The following is an 18,462-nucleotide window of genomic DNA, read 5'->3' as shown; positions in this document are numbered from 1 at the left end:
TTAGAGTCAGCTGAAGGATGCAGTGACAGACAGCTCCTGATAGCCTGATCAGAGCTATGAAAAGCTTAAAATGGAAAGCATATAAATATTAGTATGTTTTCTGCCCGTACACCAGTCACCTCAGTGATGGTTCTGATGTTCATTCATTGGAATAGTCTCTTTTTCACTGATTTTTCCTTCAGTAAGGTTTCAAGTATACTGCAATTTGCATGTTTTTCAGCATCATTTCATACTTAAGCTACCTTCTGCATTCTAGAGAAAGAACATGATAATTTTTTATTCTTTGCATGCTAGATAAAAGGCATCACTGTGGACTTAGTCTGGTGAATTTAAATCACTTCTTTCACTAGAATTCAAATGGTTTGAATGGCCTGTAACATTAAAGAATGAGAATCAGATTTGCAATTGCTGTAACTAGTGTAGCAACAGTGAAATACTTTTTAAATATTCTTTTATATACTCTAATGATTTGTAATAAATATTTTCTTTCAAGGGAAGATATCTGCAGAGCTAGAGAGAAGTGTGATACTCTTGGTGAGTTACTCTCTTTTTCATCAGTATGATTTTACATACATAAGAATATCAGTGTCAATATTGGTTTAGGAATAGTCAGAAAATAGATACAAAATTTAAACCACACAGACAAAAATAATGATTTCCCATTTCTTATTGCTATTCTCTCCTGGCATGTACTTTGGTGCCAGGTGGTTGTTTGTTTTGTGTAAATTTGCTGCATACTTGAGGCACAGCTTTTGACTTGAGTGCCATAGCATTCACTGTAATGCATGGCAATATGTGACAATTCATTCCCTTAAGCTTTTATACAAGGATTCAATTTTGCAGGTTTAGCAGAGCTAGGTACAATGTGCGACCCACTGCGCAGTTGTTCTGTAAGTGAAGAAAATGGATTGAGTGCTGCTTTTACTATAGCACATGAGCTTGGACATGTGTAAGTACCTATTTCTTGGCAGGTAATTGTTTTTGTTTAATTTCCTTTTTAATGTGACCAATTTTCAGCAGTGGGCTTTGCATTTCTAAGAGGGTGCAGTTTGATGTGGCCTTTCAGAAGAGTCATTATTTTTGCCTCTTGCAGTGAGCCTGGTTAAGAAATTGTGAGTTTTCTAACTTGGTTGGTATCCTGAATTCTAGGGAAAACTGTCCAAAAGATTAATTCTGTCCTTTTGTCATATGAATTGGTTGAGACACTGGGGCATACCCTAGGTAGTACAACACAGTCCTGTTAAATCTAAGTGTATTCTAGCTCTGTTAGGAATTTACCTTTAAGAAAAGACAATTGTTAATATAACACAGAAATATTCTTCCTTGTGTTTGATCCTTTCAGAGTACAGTAGAGTAACACAAAGAGAAATACTTTACACTGAAAAATAAGAGGAGATGACAGCATTTTATTTTATGAAGCATACCTCATCAGTGATGGCAGAAAGGTGCTATACTCTAGCTCCATGAGCATGCTGCAGTGTAGGTAACGACGACCGTACAGAGCTCAGTAGCTAGCTTGTTCATTTTCTTGTGCCTGCAAGTCCACTTAGACACATGCTATTTGTCTTGGTACTTGAACTGAGATAGTAATGTAAGATGTTAGTTGCATTGAGTATGATATTGATGTGCTCTGCAGTTTTTGTTTCTGAGTAGTTCGAGTTATGATGTGAGTGTTGGGTTGCATGTTGTGAACAGACCAGCCATGGCCTGTATATTCAGTTGAGGACATGGGTTGTTCCTTTATAGTGTTGCACTCCTAAAACACTGGAATTTTTCTGGTAAGCTAAAAAAATATGTTACTTGTACAATTCTTCCTGTACCCACCACTATACAACTAGGAGCATTTGGATAAGGGGATAATTATGTAAGTAATTTTAAAGATATTGCCAAAAGGTCAGATAGATGCATTAAGTCCCAGTAAATTTTAAGGCATTCTCAAACTCAGAATTCAAGCATTTGCTGCTGCAGCAAAGAAAGTTTCAGTTAATTATTGCTGAATTTGTTTTGGAGTTTATCTCTTTTGCTTTTTAGGTTTAATGTGCCTCATGATGATAGTTTTAAATGTAAAGAAGCTGGACTTAAACACCAATATCATGTGATGGCTCCAACTTTAAATTATCATACAAGTCCATGGACCTGGTCAAAATGCAGTCAAAAACACATCACTGAATTTCTTGAGTAAGTATCAATATAATGCTATGGTTTGGAGTGGAGTTTTTTGGTTTGTTTTTTTTTTTGCCTTACCAATTTCATTTATTTCTGAGAAATATTTTAAAGGTATTGCTTAAATATAGTTTTTGCACTGTTCTTTGGTTTAACCACTGACTTGCAGGGCCTCAGTCCTCCAGAAAAATACATGTATTTAACTTTTTTTGTGAATTATAACCATTAAAGTTGCACTGAACATGTAAAGCTTAGAAATTTTTTTAATGTAGTGGTATTTTTGATTGAAAATACCTTTAAGATTATTTTAGTAAGTTAGAATAGGCACCCTTTATTTTTCTATAGTTTTTATGTTGAAAATAAGTGATGGGTATAATTTAGGTAGTACCATTTTTTCTTTTTTTAAAAAATGAGAAAAAAACCCACTTAATTTTTTTTTTGTGGATCTAACTGCAAAATACAAAATAGGAAAATCAAGTGATCTGGTACATTTCTTTATTCATTAATTCAATTAAAGTCATTATACAGGCAAGTAAGCATGCAAACACATAACTCCACTGAGATATGTGTGTGTAAAATGTTGTGTGAATAGTGAGAAGGTTCCCAATGAGTTGAGTGATTTATTCACATTTTGTTCCTGTTTTACAACAGTACTGGTTATGGTGAGTGCCTCCTAGACAAACCTAGTGGAGAAACATACCATCTCTCCTCTCAGCTGCCTGGGTCAATGTATGATGTCAACAAGCAGTGTGAGCTTACTTTTGGTATTGGGTCACAAGTATGCCCTTACATGGTGAGTGAAAACCAGGCAAAGTTATGCTTAATCTAGGCTAAAAAATTACTGAAAAGTACTAGTTTTGGAATGATTTTATCCTGAAATAAGTAAAATTTCAGGTTATATTGTTTTGAAGTGGAAGAGTTCAGTATACAGCATTGCAATTTCACATGTGAGAAATCTATTGCAATAGAAAATAGGTTTAATTCATTTTGATTTCCATATCTATGAATGTGACAATTCTTTTAAAATATCTAAAGCTGCATATGCTAAAGTTTCCTGCAACAACTTAAAGGGATTTATTTCAGCACTTCCTGCAAATGTTTTCATAATATCTTACATTAGCAGGTCTTGCTTCTCTGCTTCTTTTAATGCTTTTTAGAAACTTACAGCTTAAAAATAGACTATCTCAAACATTTCTTCTAAATGTTTGTTCCAAATTGTAGATTCCCTCTACTTTGTCAGAGTCCAAAAATATTTTCATGCCTGACAGTTTTGTATACAAAACTGAGAGAAAACTCAAACAGATTAGTACTGAAACTTAAGATGTATCTTGAAAACTTAATGTGGCCGTTGCAATGTAAACACAATTATAACACTTTATTCACTGCTGACAAGATTTCAGGTAGAGTTAGATTTTGGAGCAACTTGTAAAATTCCTCTACCAGCATTGTATGTCTTGTTGGAGCTGTTTAAAGAAGAGCATTTAAGCTCAAATTCAAACTGAATTAAGTGGAGCTTTTTGGTGAGGTAAAATGTTGTATAAGAGGGGTCAGGCTTTGTGAGAATATTAAAGGAGAGGAAAAGAGGATTTCAAACACCTGAAGATGGTGTTACTGAAAACTGATTTATAAATTTGTTTAATCCGTAAGGGTTATTTGTCTATTAAGAGTTTTTAGCAATTTGAAAATGAGGCTTTCTGCCTCATTTTCTAGACAGTACATTTAATTCCTGTTAAATTCACTTAGGGTCTTCTTCTGGGGGATTCAGTGGAAACTGTTGTGTGTGGTATTACCCATAACCTCTTACACTTTTAAATAAATTTTCTGCTGAAGTAGAAAATGAAGTTATCTGTTAATCTGATGGGATCAATTTCAGAAATTCCACATTCCTGCTTGGTCTTAAGCAAAATCTATTTTGGTTCTGTAGGGCTTTACCTGTGAAAACATGGTAGTACAATAGCAAATCCTAAGCCTGCATGGTGTGAGAAAATTAACATAATCAATAAAACAATAAAGTAATCACAGCTAATGTCTAAAATGGTATTGCCAGTGCAAAAAAAGTAACCTGGTTTTCTTTTTAGAAACAATGCAAACGCTTATGGTGCACAAGCACAGAAGGTGTTCACAAGGGTTGTCGTACTCAGCACATGCCTTTGGCTGATGGAACAGCTTGTGGTATAGGCATGGTAAGCCTTGTTTTGTTTCTCAGTACTTGCAATTTTGGATGTAGGTAAGAAAGTGTGTGGCTGTGTGGCAATACTGTGCTTATAGACTACTGATGGTGTGAAAATTGTCTACCTGACTTTACATGCAGTTTCTCTTAGTTCTGTAATCTTGTGACAGAAAAACCCACAGTTTGTCTGTTCAGAGTAATTATGAAAGTTTACAGATGCCACACTTCTTTAAAATAGGTGAAAGAAGTCAGGGGAAAGTTGACATCTTTCCTTCTGTTTGAAATGTTCAGCTCATGCATAAGTTGTTTTTTTCCTGATTAGTAGTGTCCAAAGTAAAATTATCTGAAATATGACATCCTTAAACTGTGTTTCCCCCAGTTCATCTTGTAGAGGCTGTTTATTGAACCAGCACAAATTAAGTATGAGTCACTTAGGTACAGTTGTATGCTTTTTGAAAGAGGGAGTCTTTGGATTCTAGTCTCTGATATTTATATCTGCACTGTATCTGTTTCAGAGCAAATAGGAAAACGTGTCAATAGCTCTTCACTCACTCCAGGAAGTGCCTTTAGCACACATAACTCATGTTCATTTTCTGTCTTTCCTATTGTAACATAACTCAGGATATTTGGGTCTGTTCAGTGCTAGAAACAGGAGCTCTCTTCTCATTTATCCCCCAATGTGTAAGACTACCTGGCTGCTTGAAGTACAGATTAAATGCTTTGACAGATTAAAGAAAAAGAAGTGGAAACTGCGTTTCCTATATTCTGCTCATTGTTTATTTGGTAAGGAGTTTTTTGGTGATAAGGGTGCTACTCACTGCTTCTTCATTTGCAAGTCTTTGAATTCTGATCCTGATCTGTAAAATTGGACAATATAGCCTTCCTTGGGATGTCCATAAGGGTCATGAATATCTTATTACTAGATATAGTCAAGGCACTTACAGAACCTTGATAGAAACACAAGCAATGGCAGAGGCTAGTTGTATCCAGTTTCCAGCGAAGATTTGCAGCTATTAGTTTTGGATTTGTATGTGGTTTGGGAAGTGAATAAAAATAAGGTGCTTAAGTTCTTTACTGGTCTAGTATTTGTCTTCTTCATGTCTTACTTCACCACCAGCAAACAGAAGTGTTTTCTTACTTGTCAGGGTATTGTGAGAATAAATGTTTTTGAGATTTTACATGGTAATGTATGACAATGATTATCTTAAGTGTGGGTAGTTTATTATCTTGAGCTGCTTTTATATAGTAGTGTGCTTTGGCGGCTTCAGGGGGCAATGTGGGAGCAATGTTAATTTTTTTAAAAATAATTTTATATGTTCAAAATTATTAAAAGCTCTCATTTAATTTCCTTGTATAATAGGCAGCTACATTTCACTCAGTTATTTCTAATTTTTCCCCAATAACTTTTAATCTTACGAGATTCTATGTTTGGTAAGAGAATATTAATGAGGAGTTTGAAAATAGTGTCTTAATGGAAAACAAATGTAGTGGGTAAACTCTCTCAAATGGCTTCTTTCTGTTCTGCAAGATCAGAAAAAGTTACTTGAAGGCTGTAGTGGAAGCTTTGCTTGATTGTAGCCTCTGCATGCCGTTGGTGTTAAAATGTTTAACCCATTTTTCAGTCAGTCACTCATCAGAAAGGAAGTTCTTCTTTTATGTAAACTTCATTTGTCACCTTCAGTTAAATTGACTCTAATTTGCCAACATCAGAGGACTTCTTTTACAGAAGAATACAAAAACCTTTTTTATGTAATTAGTGCAGTGGAACCATTTTTCTCTAGGAAGTAAAGAGCTAATTATGGTCATTACCTCTGAAAGATGTAAGAAAGAACAGCAGTTAATTAATCTGACAAATTGTCATCTGTTTCTGACTAAGGGACAGTTCTTCTCAAGCTCAGACTGCAAGTTGCCACTGATGTTAATGGGCATAAGAGATGGTGACTGTTAATTGTAATTAACATTTCCCAGCAAGCTAAATTGATTTATTTTTAGCATTTACAACATTATTGCTGTGATGGATACAGAAAAGACCCATTTAAGGCATTTGTTATTTTAGTATCAACTTTTTAAGTTCAGATTTCAAACATCACATGTTGTATTATTGAATCTGGCTCTATGAACTGCTCTAACAGTTGGATTTAGTGAAGCATATCTGAGTCAAAAAAAACCCACCTCCAAAGAAGAAAAATTGTTGAAAACACCTCTCTTTCAGGAGTGGCATTCTCAGAAAAAGTCTTTATTGATATGAAAATAACAGCAAAAATACCCAGTAAAGCATGAGTCGTTTATTACTGTTTTTTTGAGGCACTCCAAAAGTTTGCACTCTGGTCCTTCCTGGATTCCTGAGGAGTATAGAAATATGCCCATATTCTTTTGATTCCTTGAGCATTGGAATGGGGAGGTAGGACGTAGCTATATGATTCTGACCTAAACTTTTCAGTGTCCTGGGGATATCCCCGTGTTCTGCATAATGGCAGTTTGCTACTTGAACACTGTAAAAAACTAACTGTCCATGAAGTTTGGAAAAATCTCTTTAACAGCAAGAAGGAATTCACATGGTACAAGTAACAGTTGGATTGGAAAGAATGTGCTTTTCTGTGTTTTAGAGACATGTTAATCAATTCTATTCACTGTAGATATGTAATGTATATTGAGATAGCATCTAAAAATATTCAGAATAGCAATCAAATAAGTTAAGATTTCATCCTAGTCCTTTTGGCATAAAAGACAGGGATACAGATATAACTGAGAATGAGAATGCAGAGCAACAAAGAATTGCTTTGAACAGTAAAAGAAATACCCATCTAATTCTGAATTATATTTGCTGTTCTTGACTGGTAGGTAGTACCCAGTAATTGATTATTATTAAGAATTGTTGCATAGCTTGACATAGCATTGATGACTATTTCGACAATGTAATACATGAAGATATTGAATCTAAAAGAATAAATAATTTCAATGTATATATATGTAAAGTAAGTATAAAAAAATCATGTGGATTTTATCAGAGTTGGGGATAGGGGAATATGTTCACCATCTGGAAAGCAGCCGCAGATTTTTTGAACTGTAAGAACAGAGTAAAGTATGGGCTCAAACCATAAATTTTTTTCTGTAAGCTGGGATTTCTGTGAAATATTTTTCTTTGAGCTATAATTTCAGAAAATTAGAAGTTTCAAGGGAGAAAAAATGATGCAATTTTTCTGTAAGAAAAAGTTGAAAACATTGAAAAAACTTAAATAGTGTGGATTTTGTAGATAATGTCATTTGAGTAATAAATGTAGACTTGTCTGAGATAAAGACCTGAGATGCTGTGGTGACACCTTCAGTTCGAAGCTCCATTTCTTCTGCTTTGTATGCTCATTTTATTAACTCTAGTTTAGCTCCTTTTATGTACCTTAGGGTCCCACTTCTCATCTTGGTGGGCTGTGTGGGAAGTGCTTGATTTCAGAGGAGCTCTAGTCCTGTTCTGCACGCATCCACCCCTCTCCTTCATTCAGTCAAAGTTAAGCATAGCCTGTCAAGTAATGCTTTAATAATTTCTTCCAAGATTGCTTTCCTGGAAATTTAAAAAGTTTAGTTAGAGATAAATTGAAAGCTATCAAAAGCAATTTATCTAGTCATAGGTTAATCCATAGGAAAGACTCCAAGTGCTTATTATAAGCAGATTATTAATAAAAACAAGTTTGGGTACCCATAGGTTTATTGATTCCAAATTTGAAGCATTTCTAGGTTTTTCGACAGAAAACCAAATGTTGATCTTGACTAGAGCAGCCTCGCCACTTGCTGCAATTGGTATGTTTGGAATTATGTGTCATATCCCCTTTACATGACACATATGCTATATTTGCCATAAGAATGTAGAAAAAATTGTTAGCAATTATATTTAAGTTTATGAAAGCTCTGTGTATCATACTATTCTCAGTGAAGCAACGATTCAAATGAATTGACAGAGAAACATCTGGAACCTCTCTGGTGCAGGAGTTTTCGACCTTGACTTCATCATGTTGCTTCTGTAGGAATGCAGCTGAATAATAGCTGAGACAAGTTTGTTGAATAAGCTATTAAAATCCCAGATGTAAGCATATGCTTTGCATTTTTATGGATCAAAATTGTACTGTTGAGGCTATAAAATTTTGTTTAAAAACTTTTTTCTTGAAATCTGCCTTCAAGTTATTGTAAATGTTTTTCTGGAAGGACAAAGAGCCTAAATGCTAGATCACTGTCTATATTAGAATGCAGTGTTCATTTTGTAAAGGAAGATTTAGACTCTTCAGCCTATAGTAGAAAAAAATTATTTCGTAAGATGCTAAGGACAGTTCTTGGAAAGGCAAGTTCTTAATGTTCCTTATTATGGATGGACTCTGTAGAAAGTCTACCATTGATTGCTAGGGATTTGACATTAGGTACTAGAAGGCTTGCATGTAAAGGTACCTGAAGGCCATCTTGAAAAAAAATAATACAGACTAACAGTAACCACTCCAGTGAGAATTCATATGCAGTGAAATAATGGTGGCTTTCTGGTTTTAGGTTAAAGCATTAGTTTTAGCATTAAGTGATGATCTGGCCAATTGACTGAATTGTTTACACAGTTCTATGCATTTGCTTTGGGTCTGAGAGTCAATTGGAATGATCATATTCTTAGGGGAAGGCATACAGAGATTAAAAGATATGCATGATATAGATGCATGGTCTATATGCAAGAGTTGGTGTGACAAGGAATTATTCAGGCAAGCAATTTTATCATCAAGTTTGATTAGGAACTTAGGCAGAAGCCTGAAAAGAGAACCTGTTTCTGTAAAAAATTCCTATTTTGAGAACAAAATGTTTGATAGCATGTGAGCATAAGTATCAATATAACAAAAGCATATACTAATAAGGAAAAAAAAAAATGAGGAGTTATTTTAAGCAGTGATAAAACCACAAGATTTGAATTTTGTGCCAGTCAGCTATATTCAGAAAGAGTACACACAATTTTTGTGTGTTCAGTGAAACTGGTTTCTTGGTAGTTTCTGCAATAAATTTGTAATAACTCTCAAGAAATTGTACATTTATGTACATTTAAATTAATTGTAAAAAATTGGAGGTTTAATACTTGTTTTATTATTTAATCTTTTGTGTATCAGAGGTTATTAAAAGGTTTTATGTGCCAGAGACTTTATTTATCAAAATCGTTCTTGAGTTTAAGGTAATTTGAGGCTGTTTTGTCTTGCAGAGAGGCAAAGCCTAGGCTTTAGAAATAACAAGCAATTGAGTTGATATAACCTGCTCTAGTGACTGATCCATACTGTATATTTCCTGCAGGGAAAGATGGGATGAGCCACTCCCTTTCAATACAACTAGCAGAATCCCTCCTGACAACAAACCTAATTAATGGACACTCTAATCCTGAGTCTGCAAACATAAAGAAGGCATCTTTATGTTTGCATAAGGCTTCTAACATAAAGAATTCTCTCTATTATGTATGAATACTGACCCCGTGTATTCAGTCCTGGCCAGTGTCTTGTCTCCAGATGAGGGCAGTCTTTGATGCCTCAGAGGCTGTTTGAAGTCAAGGACAAAGTTGACACGTTTCCCACATAGAAGTCAGCAGGATATGTAATGCTGAAATTATAGTATCTCGTAAATATTCTATTTTAGTATATAAAATGTTCCACTGTGTTGTGATCAAATATACTACTTGGGATTTTCTAAAGGATACAAGTGAATTAGAATTCAAACTGCTGTAAGTCATCAATAGGATTAGTCCTGGTAGTTCCTGTTGGTTCCTTGGAAAAAGTCACACATGCACCCATCATAAGATTCTGATTTAGACTTTTTAGTCCTGTACTTTCTGAATAATCACTGAAGTGGAAACATAGGCAGTCAGGAACAGGGCTAGTAAATTCTTAGAAGCAAGAGGTTGATGCTTCTGGGGAAAAAAGGATAATTACTTTCTATAAACAGTAAAAGTGTACAGTTACAGTGTGGTAAAGTCTCATAACTGGCATGACCACAAAATAGTCTTGCAGTCTTTGTCTTCTTAATAATGTAAATCCCAGCAGACAAAATGAAAATTCCTCCTTTATGTAATTTTTTTGTGGAAATAGGTAATTCTTCACTGAGAATGAGATGTAAAGTAACATAATAGGCATTGTAATGTAGTATCATGCTCTAAGAATTATTATTTCTTTACTATTTTTTAAAAATTTAACTATTAATTCCATTTTAATGTTAATAGCTTTGTTAAATTAGTAGTAAATTTAAAAATGCGTAAAATGTTAATAAATTAAAATATTTTACACCTTCTGTTATAGGTATGAAATTCTATGTTCAAGTATGAAACTATAGCATCATCTTGATTTACATTATCAAGGTCTTAAATGCTTGTCTGCTTTTTCCAAACAATCCCACTAGATAGTTAGCTTTTGAGATGTTCAAAACACGCTGATTTTCTTGGTGGTTTCTTTTAACTTTTCACTTTTTGTATCAGTATGAATTCAAAATTAAACTAAAAAAATCTGGTATATAAGAGACAGTTGTATTTTTGAACTTTATGCATTAAAATGTAGCAGGAATTCAAGATCTTATAGAGATATTTGAATAAAGTGACAAGACAGATAAGTATTCAATATCCAGTAGATTTCCTAGCTGTCAAAGTACTCTGGATAGCATTTTTAAAAACAAGACTACTGAGGAAGTTATCTTAAAGGAAATGGAACATCTTAGAAAATATCCAGATCCAGATATGAGTAGTGGTTGCTTAAATTTTATTCTTTTTCTGCCTGAAATAGGCTGTAACCTTTTACCTGAATTGCAAATTTTATTTTGTTTGTCGACACTGCAGCACTGCCGCCATGGAATTTGTGTGAGCAAAGAAATGGAGCTGCGCCCTGTAGATGGAGAATGGGGACCATGGGGACCTTATAGCTCGTGTTCAAGAACTTGTGGAGGTGGAATCAAGAGCACCACCAGGCTGTGTAATCGACCAGAGTATGCTTTTTTATTGTGTTTCACATTTTTTATTATGTTCTAATGTGTTTTACGTTTACATAATGAAGGTATTAGAAAATCATGGATTGGTGCAAAATAAAATAGAGGTATTGTGGGCTGTGCAAATCAGTTTGAGTCTCCAACAAAAAATGCTTGTTTCAGCCATGTTTGGAAATAGATAAGTTTACAGACTTTATTATGCAGAGGACCTTTAGATTACTTATGTCTTTCTGCAATATTATTCATTCGTGAAGATGTTTCTAAAACATTAGTTTGGCAGGGTCTTTTTTTCTAGGTTTACTCTAACTGTTGAGGTTTCTTTAGACATAAGATGGTTTTTTTGCAGTAAGAACTGCAAAAATAAATACATGTATTCCCTACTAATCTCTTCAGTGAAACACTTGATTTGATTTGATTTAAGGCTTTTCCACAACATCATCACCAGTAACAACCCACAAGGTGCAGTGGTTATAACACAGGCATTTAAAACTTCCCTTTATAATTAGCAAATTACATTGGCTGAATAATTCCATGTGGATTTTGTTCTCTGTAATAAAAGTCAAGGAGAACTTTACCCTTAACTTGGCCAGAAGGAGAACTACAGCTGGTGCCTGAGTAGTTTCAGTGTTTTTCTAGGAAGTTATGTCAGCTTGATGTTATCAGTAGGATAAATGAAATTCAATCAAATGGCTCAGGTTATTTTATTTTCTCTGATGAGTAAGAGGCAGTAGACTAGATTGCCATTAGATAATGCCTCTTTCAGTCTCTTGTAATTGATTGTATCAATTTGCAGTTGATTTATTCTTTTTTTCTTCCCAAAGAACATACGAATTCTGAATTATTTTGTGTCTTAGTTTATAACTGTTAAAATGTATTCTAGACTTTACGGTAAATGGGGCATTTTCCACAATTTCCCTTTTTTATTCTTTTGATCCCCAAAGTGAAACCAATATTAAGAGTACAGAAAAGACTGTGTTAGCTCCTAATTGTCCTCTTTCTTTGTCACTCTGTAAAGTAATAATTTCAAATTACTGAGGGAGGTGCCGCTTGTGTAGAAATATGACTGTAATCTCAGCTAAATTGATAAAAGCATTAAAATTATTAATGCTTTTACTCAGGGTAAATAGTTATAGCTGTAAGAGAAATAAAAGTAATAATGTATTAATGAACATCCGCAGTGAGATTACTATCTCAGCAACAGTATTTCACAAGGTTTGGGTTTATTTTGGGTATAACTGAATGCACAGTAGAAGCTGAGCATGTGTAAATCAGTTGCGCAGCTGACAGGATGCTTTGTGAGATTTTCCTCCTTAGATCAGTGACTGAGTCCGCTTTTTGTGTAAAACAGCAATTTTAGAAAATGAGCGTGTTTTACATTTACTTTTATCTTAGGCCAAGAAATGAAGGAAGGTACTGTGTTGGTCGCAGGATGAAATTTCGGTCATGTAATACTGATTCATGTCCAAAAGGCAAAAAAGATTTTCGGGAGCAACAGTGCTCTGAATTTGATGGCAAGCACTTCAATATCAATGGTCTTACCTCTGCTGTTCGCTGGCTTCCAAAGTACAGTGGTAGTAAGTAATCCCACATCTTTTCAATTACCACAATAAAAATGTTATTTTATTTAAACTTTTAAAACAGACAAGAAACCTCTTGGATTTTCTTTCCAGTTGCTATGAAAGATCGCTGTAAACTTTTTTGCCGAGTTTCTGGAACAACTTCCTACTATCAGCTGAAGGACAGAGTTGCTGATGGTACTCCCTGTGGAGCAGAAACCAATGACCTTTGTGTTCAAGGCTTATGCAGGGTATTTAAATCTAAACTTATCAATTATTAAAATCAATTTTAACAGGTGGTAAAGTACATATTCAATATTAATACAAATCAACATTACTGAAAATATGGTGTTCTGAGTTTACGTAAATTAATTTTATTACCTATCAAATTAAAGATCTGGAAATGGAAGCAATTAAGTTAAAAACTTATAGTTGAATCTGAAGACCCACAGTCTTGCCTCATTAAGCCTCACATGTGGAAGAGTAAATATTGTTCAAGTGAGCAGTGAGAAACTGATCCAAAATTAGTATAAAGGGAGGAAAGAAGCATGCTGTGAAATTAGCATTGCATTTCTGCTACCAAAGAAGTAAACAGAAATAGAAAATCCAAGGGTAAATGGTTTACGTAATTATTATTTTACTATCAAATCAGGAGGAACTGACCCTTAAATCAATTCAGCACTCTGCTTAATAGCAGCTATGGCATTGCCACAAGATTTTGTTAGGAGAAGCAAGGTGCTATATTTTAACAATTCAAGACTTTTTTGTAGAGCCTTGTAGAGCTTTTGCTGATTGCAGTGAAACTGAGCAAATTCAGAATGAGGAGGAAATATAGCTTATTTTTATATGGTTGAATAAAGAGGAAATGCCAGAGAATTGTCCTGTTTATCATAGTTCAAAAAAACCCTGGAAGTTTAAGTAAAGATACATAAACAAATATTGTGCTTATGTTACTTTAACCAGCACAGTCTGTGTGTATTCCTTTGCTTCTTTTCTGTAATGACAGAGTTTAAATGAATTGATGACCATGTATATATACATACTGCTTTTAGACTTCCAAGACTTTTAATGTAAATATAAATTAGAATTTATAAATTATGTTGATTTTTTAATACAAAATTTTTATGTACTGTTATGTATTCTTACGCAGATCTTGACATACGGAATCTGTTGGGATTGCACGATTCTATTTTATCCTTACATTGCAGAATCCAAAACCATTGATGGCTTGTAATGGATTCCCAAGGAAGACTAGATATATATACAGTGAACAACAATATTTTGGGGTAGTGGGAAGCTTATATTACTAGTTTTCATTGTTTTCCATTGGGCTGAGTGACACTGGGCCTTTTTTTTATCATTATTTGTAGCAAGCAGGCTGTGATCATGTTTTGAATTCAAAGGCAAAGAGAGACAAATGTGGAATCTGTGGTGGTGATAATTCTTCATGTAAGACACTTGCAGGTACTTTCAACAGTGCTCATTATGGTAAGGTTTGTTTTGCCTTTTTATAATCTTAATGCACACTTCACTATGGCTTAGAAATTATTCTTTACATTTAAGGAAGCAGAAATTATTCTTTACATTTAAGGATTTCAGTGTATGTTCTTTAGGGCCTCTATCAACAAAAATATCTTTCATTTTCAGTCACATTCCATCTCAAGGATACAGAGGCAAGCACTATGACATACTAACTCATTCTAGTGAAAAAAAAAATCAATCTCCTCAAAAGTCAAAGCCAAAAATAAAAGAAATTATGAGAGTAAAAGTACTTTGAAAGGATGAATGTTTCCTGCTTTGTACTTTGCATTCTCTGGTCTGAAACTTTGCAGGAACATATCCCAGTGTCTCATTTTGGTTGTGCAAAGAGATAGAAAGAAGTTTTTGTTGTGAGCAGCTGATGAGGTTCCTTTTCTCCTAGAGTGAAAAATACAGCCTATGAAATGTGACCCTCCTCCTTCCAGAGAACAGGGGTAACAATATTTATGTTTTTTCCTCCTCATTGACAAGTAGTGATTGAGAAAGTTCTGAGTAACCCTGGTATTTCTTATTAATTTGATTTAGTTTCTCTACAAGAGCTACTGATAGTTCTTCTATATGTAGTCTTTTCTGTGAATTGTGGAGAGACTACTGTGTGTGTAGCAGTGCAGTTAAGTAGTTAGAGCTTAGAACATAAGGACAGAAGTCTCCAGGTTAATATCGGCCTAGAGGCTCCTTCATACACCTCACTAGTTGAAAGAGACCACAGGTGAAGTGAAAATGATACCTGGAGAGCTGCCAAATAGGATCTTCATGGAACAAAGGGATTGAGGAAAGTATGCCAAGTATCCTGCTGGATTTTCTTTTCCCCTGGCAGAAGGCACAGATGCACTGAAAATTATCAGAAAATTTATACAACTACCTGTCCCATACAATGACATGTACTTTTTCTTGTGTCTGTCCTAAGGAGATGCTTATAGATAGCACATGAATTTTGTCACTCACGCACTTGTTACAAATCAAGTGACCATAATGTGAAACTGCCGTTATGCAAATAAGGTCAAGACTATCACTCTGATTTAATGACTTCCCATTGTCACTGACTTATTTGCTTCCAATTGAAGTTGAAGGGGAAAAAAGTCCCCATGTTTTGGGATGAGGAAAGCCTTGAGTTATTATTTGGTTTTCTAGTGAGTGAAATGTTTTAAATTATGTTCATATTCTTATTGTAGCATATAAGAGATAATACTGAGGTTTACCAATGAACAGTATGCTGAACATTTGGGATTATCACGGGGTGTGCTCGAGTAGGAATAGAGCCATGCAAACAATAAATTGTATTTAGCTGATCACTAAAACTCTCATGTCCATGGGAGGTCTAAGACATCCCTAGGCAAATGACTGAAGGTATTGTCTAAGGAAATACAATTTTCAAAAAAAATTCTGAATTAGGGTCACCAGCTAAATATGTTGATATGCACTTGATATTTTTCTTTTAACTTCATTTGTTTCCCTTTCAAACTGAAACGAGCCATTTTACTAAGGCAGAACTTGCAATTGCTAATAGCAGCCCGTGGTGTGTGCTTATAGTCATGCAGTTACAATGTTGTCAGTAACTGTGTAAACAGTAGTAAAGAAATAATCAAAAATCCATTACAGCAAAACACGAATTTACTTGGCTTCCATTTTAGGAGATGGTAATCTAATTATGTACACATTATTACTATGTTGGCTATTATTATTGCATCAAATTAGAGTATCTGAGGCTTTCCTGGACAATGGTCATTCTCAGCATCCTAGTGTGTGATTTATTCTCTTTGTGTATCCTTGACAACATGCTATGCAGTTTTGTTTATAGTTTCCTCCTGTATTTTTTCTTCTTTCATTCTATTATGTCAACGACAAAGTCTTCAGTGTTTGAGATGAGGGGCTTTTTAAACTGTATTTTGGGTTTCTTCCCAGTATGTTGAAAGATTGGCCAAACCCTGTATTTATCCCGAGCATGCATCTTGTCAGTTTGCAATTGCAGTGCTGCCCCCAGCTGGTAAATGTGATGGACCTGTAATTAGATTAAATCTTCATTTAAATGCATGGCATAGTTTTAATAGATTAAAAGCACTAGGAAGTTAATGAATTATTAAATTTGTCATGGCCTAACCCCAGCTGGAACCACACAGCCAGTCACTTACTCACAACATCCCAATGGGATGGGAGAAAGAACTAGAAGAATATAAGTGAGAAAATTCAGATGGTTCAGATAAGGACAATTTAATAGGTAAAGCAAAAGCCATGCACACAAAGCAAACCAAGAATTGGTTCACCACTTCCCATGGGCAGGCAGGTGTCCAGCCAGGAAAGCACGGCTCTGTCATGCAAAACAGTGAATTGGGAAGACAAATGCCGTCACTCTGAACATTCCCCCCTTCCTTCTTCCCTCAGTTTTATATGCCCAGCATGATGCCATATGGTCTGGGATATCCCTGTGGTCAGCTGGGGTCCATCTGTATGCCCTCACAACTCCTTGTGCACCCCCAGCCTCCTCGCTGATGGAGTGGGGTGAGAGGCAGAAAAGGCCCTGACTCTGTAAGCTCTGCTCAGCAATAACCAGAACATCCCTGAATTATCAACATTTTCCAGCACAAATCCAAAACACAGCCTCTATAAGCTATTATGAAGAAAACTAACTGTATCCCAGTCAAAACCAGTACAAAGTGAAAAGGATATTGCCATTTAAATTTTTACCCACAGAGGTGCATCAACTAAAGCCACAGTAATATTGTTAAACACAGTGAAATAAGTGGAAAAATTATCAAAATTTTTATTAATACCTCAGATTACATGTTTATATTTGTTAGTTGTTTCCAGTGTTTGCTGTACTCAGTTTTTCTCAGCTGTAAGTATTTCGAATTCATGGTTAGCATCTGTGAGAAACATGTCTGGATTTTTTAACCTAGATTTATGTGCAGCACGATTTTTAAAAAGTAAATCTTGATGCACATTATTTTTCTACCTGGTGGCTAGGCTGCCATAATATTACTTGGAGATACTGCAAGAAATGGTGACTCATTTGTGAAGCATTTGTATTTTGAAGGGAGTGCACTCAATATTTTAAGCAGAAGAAGATGAATCAAGCATGGCTAGTTTAACAGCTGTATCTACCTATGCATATGACCTGCAACACTGCAATATTATCCTAGTATTTAGGATTCATTCTTTAGCATGCTGGAATTCTCTTGGAGAGAAAATCTCGTAAAGAGGGAATGGAGATATTTCCTGTTAAGTGACTTACCCAGATTTCTGTAGAAGTTTAAATTGTGAGCAGTCACAGTGTTTCCCAAGTCTCTCTTGATATACTTGACTGCCTTCTAGAGTAGTTCTGCTCTGTAGGAATTTTTCTGAATAGATTGAGCTTATGTTAGTGGTGAAGAATTGAATTCACATATCTGAACACAGAATGTAACATGTGAAGGCATTCAGAGGCATTGGTTGTCTCTGGTGCACTGTAGGGTTTTGTGAATGAAAATTTATTTTCATATGTACTAATACTTGACTATTTTTGTATATAATTTATTTGCAGGTTACAATGTTGTAGTAAATATTCCCAAAGGAGCAACAAACATTGATATTCAACAGCACAGCTACTCAGGGAAACCAGAGGATGACAACTACCTTGGTAAAAGCCTCCTGTGTACAACATGGATGAATGGGGTTTGTGCTTTTGACAGAGATCTGCTCTGGATGTATATTATGAGAAATCTGATAAAGACATTGGAGAAAATATCTAACTGTTTTGTAAATTCATTTGTCTGGGTCTCTAAATCAGTAAGATGTTAAGGTTTCTAGTTCTTAGATGAGTGCGTTCATTCATCAGAGAATAAGAATTATAGCACCTTTCATCGTTTTGTCAATTCTTTACTTTGTTGTCACGATGTTAATTGGAATGCCACAAGTGAGCTCAGGAATAAAGCAGGTATTTGTTGTTTTAAATCTTGGAAGCATTTACTTTGTTTATGAACAAAACAGTCTGACCATCAGCAAACTTACCAGTTGTCTCAATTTCTCTTTTTCTATTATGTTTGGGACGTAAAGAGTATAAAGGTTGTCACGTGCTGATAGATTTGCAAG

General features: G+C 34.9%; 1 protein-coding gene across 1 annotated transcript in view; it reads left to right on the top strand.

The window, feature by feature from the left end:
• ADAMTS20 (ADAM metallopeptidase with thrombospondin type 1 motif 20) overlaps window positions 1-18,462 on the top strand; it is an 85,409-nt gene that overhangs the window by 28,274 nt on the left and 38,673 nt on the right. The window contains exons 7-16 of the mRNA XM_059472141.1: window positions 494-534; window positions 844-949; window positions 2,032-2,178; window positions 2,815-2,956; window positions 4,242-4,346; window positions 11,157-11,302; window positions 12,695-12,876; window positions 12,973-13,109; window positions 14,229-14,346; window positions 17,915-18,010. Coding sequence (XP_059328124.1) covers window positions 494-534; window positions 844-949; window positions 2,032-2,178; window positions 2,815-2,956; window positions 4,242-4,346; window positions 11,157-11,302; window positions 12,695-12,876; window positions 12,973-13,109; window positions 14,229-14,346; window positions 17,915-18,010 — 1,220 coding nt within the window. The remainder of the gene's footprint in view (window positions 1-493; window positions 535-843; window positions 950-2,031; window positions 2,179-2,814; window positions 2,957-4,241; window positions 4,347-11,156; window positions 11,303-12,694; window positions 12,877-12,972; window positions 13,110-14,228; window positions 14,347-17,914; window positions 18,011-18,462) is intronic.

This window comes from Ammospiza nelsoni, chromosome 5 (assembly GCF_027579445.1).
Source record: "Ammospiza nelsoni isolate bAmmNel1 chromosome 5, bAmmNel1.pri, whole genome shotgun sequence".
Lineage (NCBI taxonomy): Eukaryota > Metazoa > Chordata > Aves > Passeriformes > Passerellidae > Ammospiza > Ammospiza nelsoni.
Note: the sequence above shows the minus strand (reverse complement) of the source record. Positions and strands in the feature narration are given on the sequence as shown.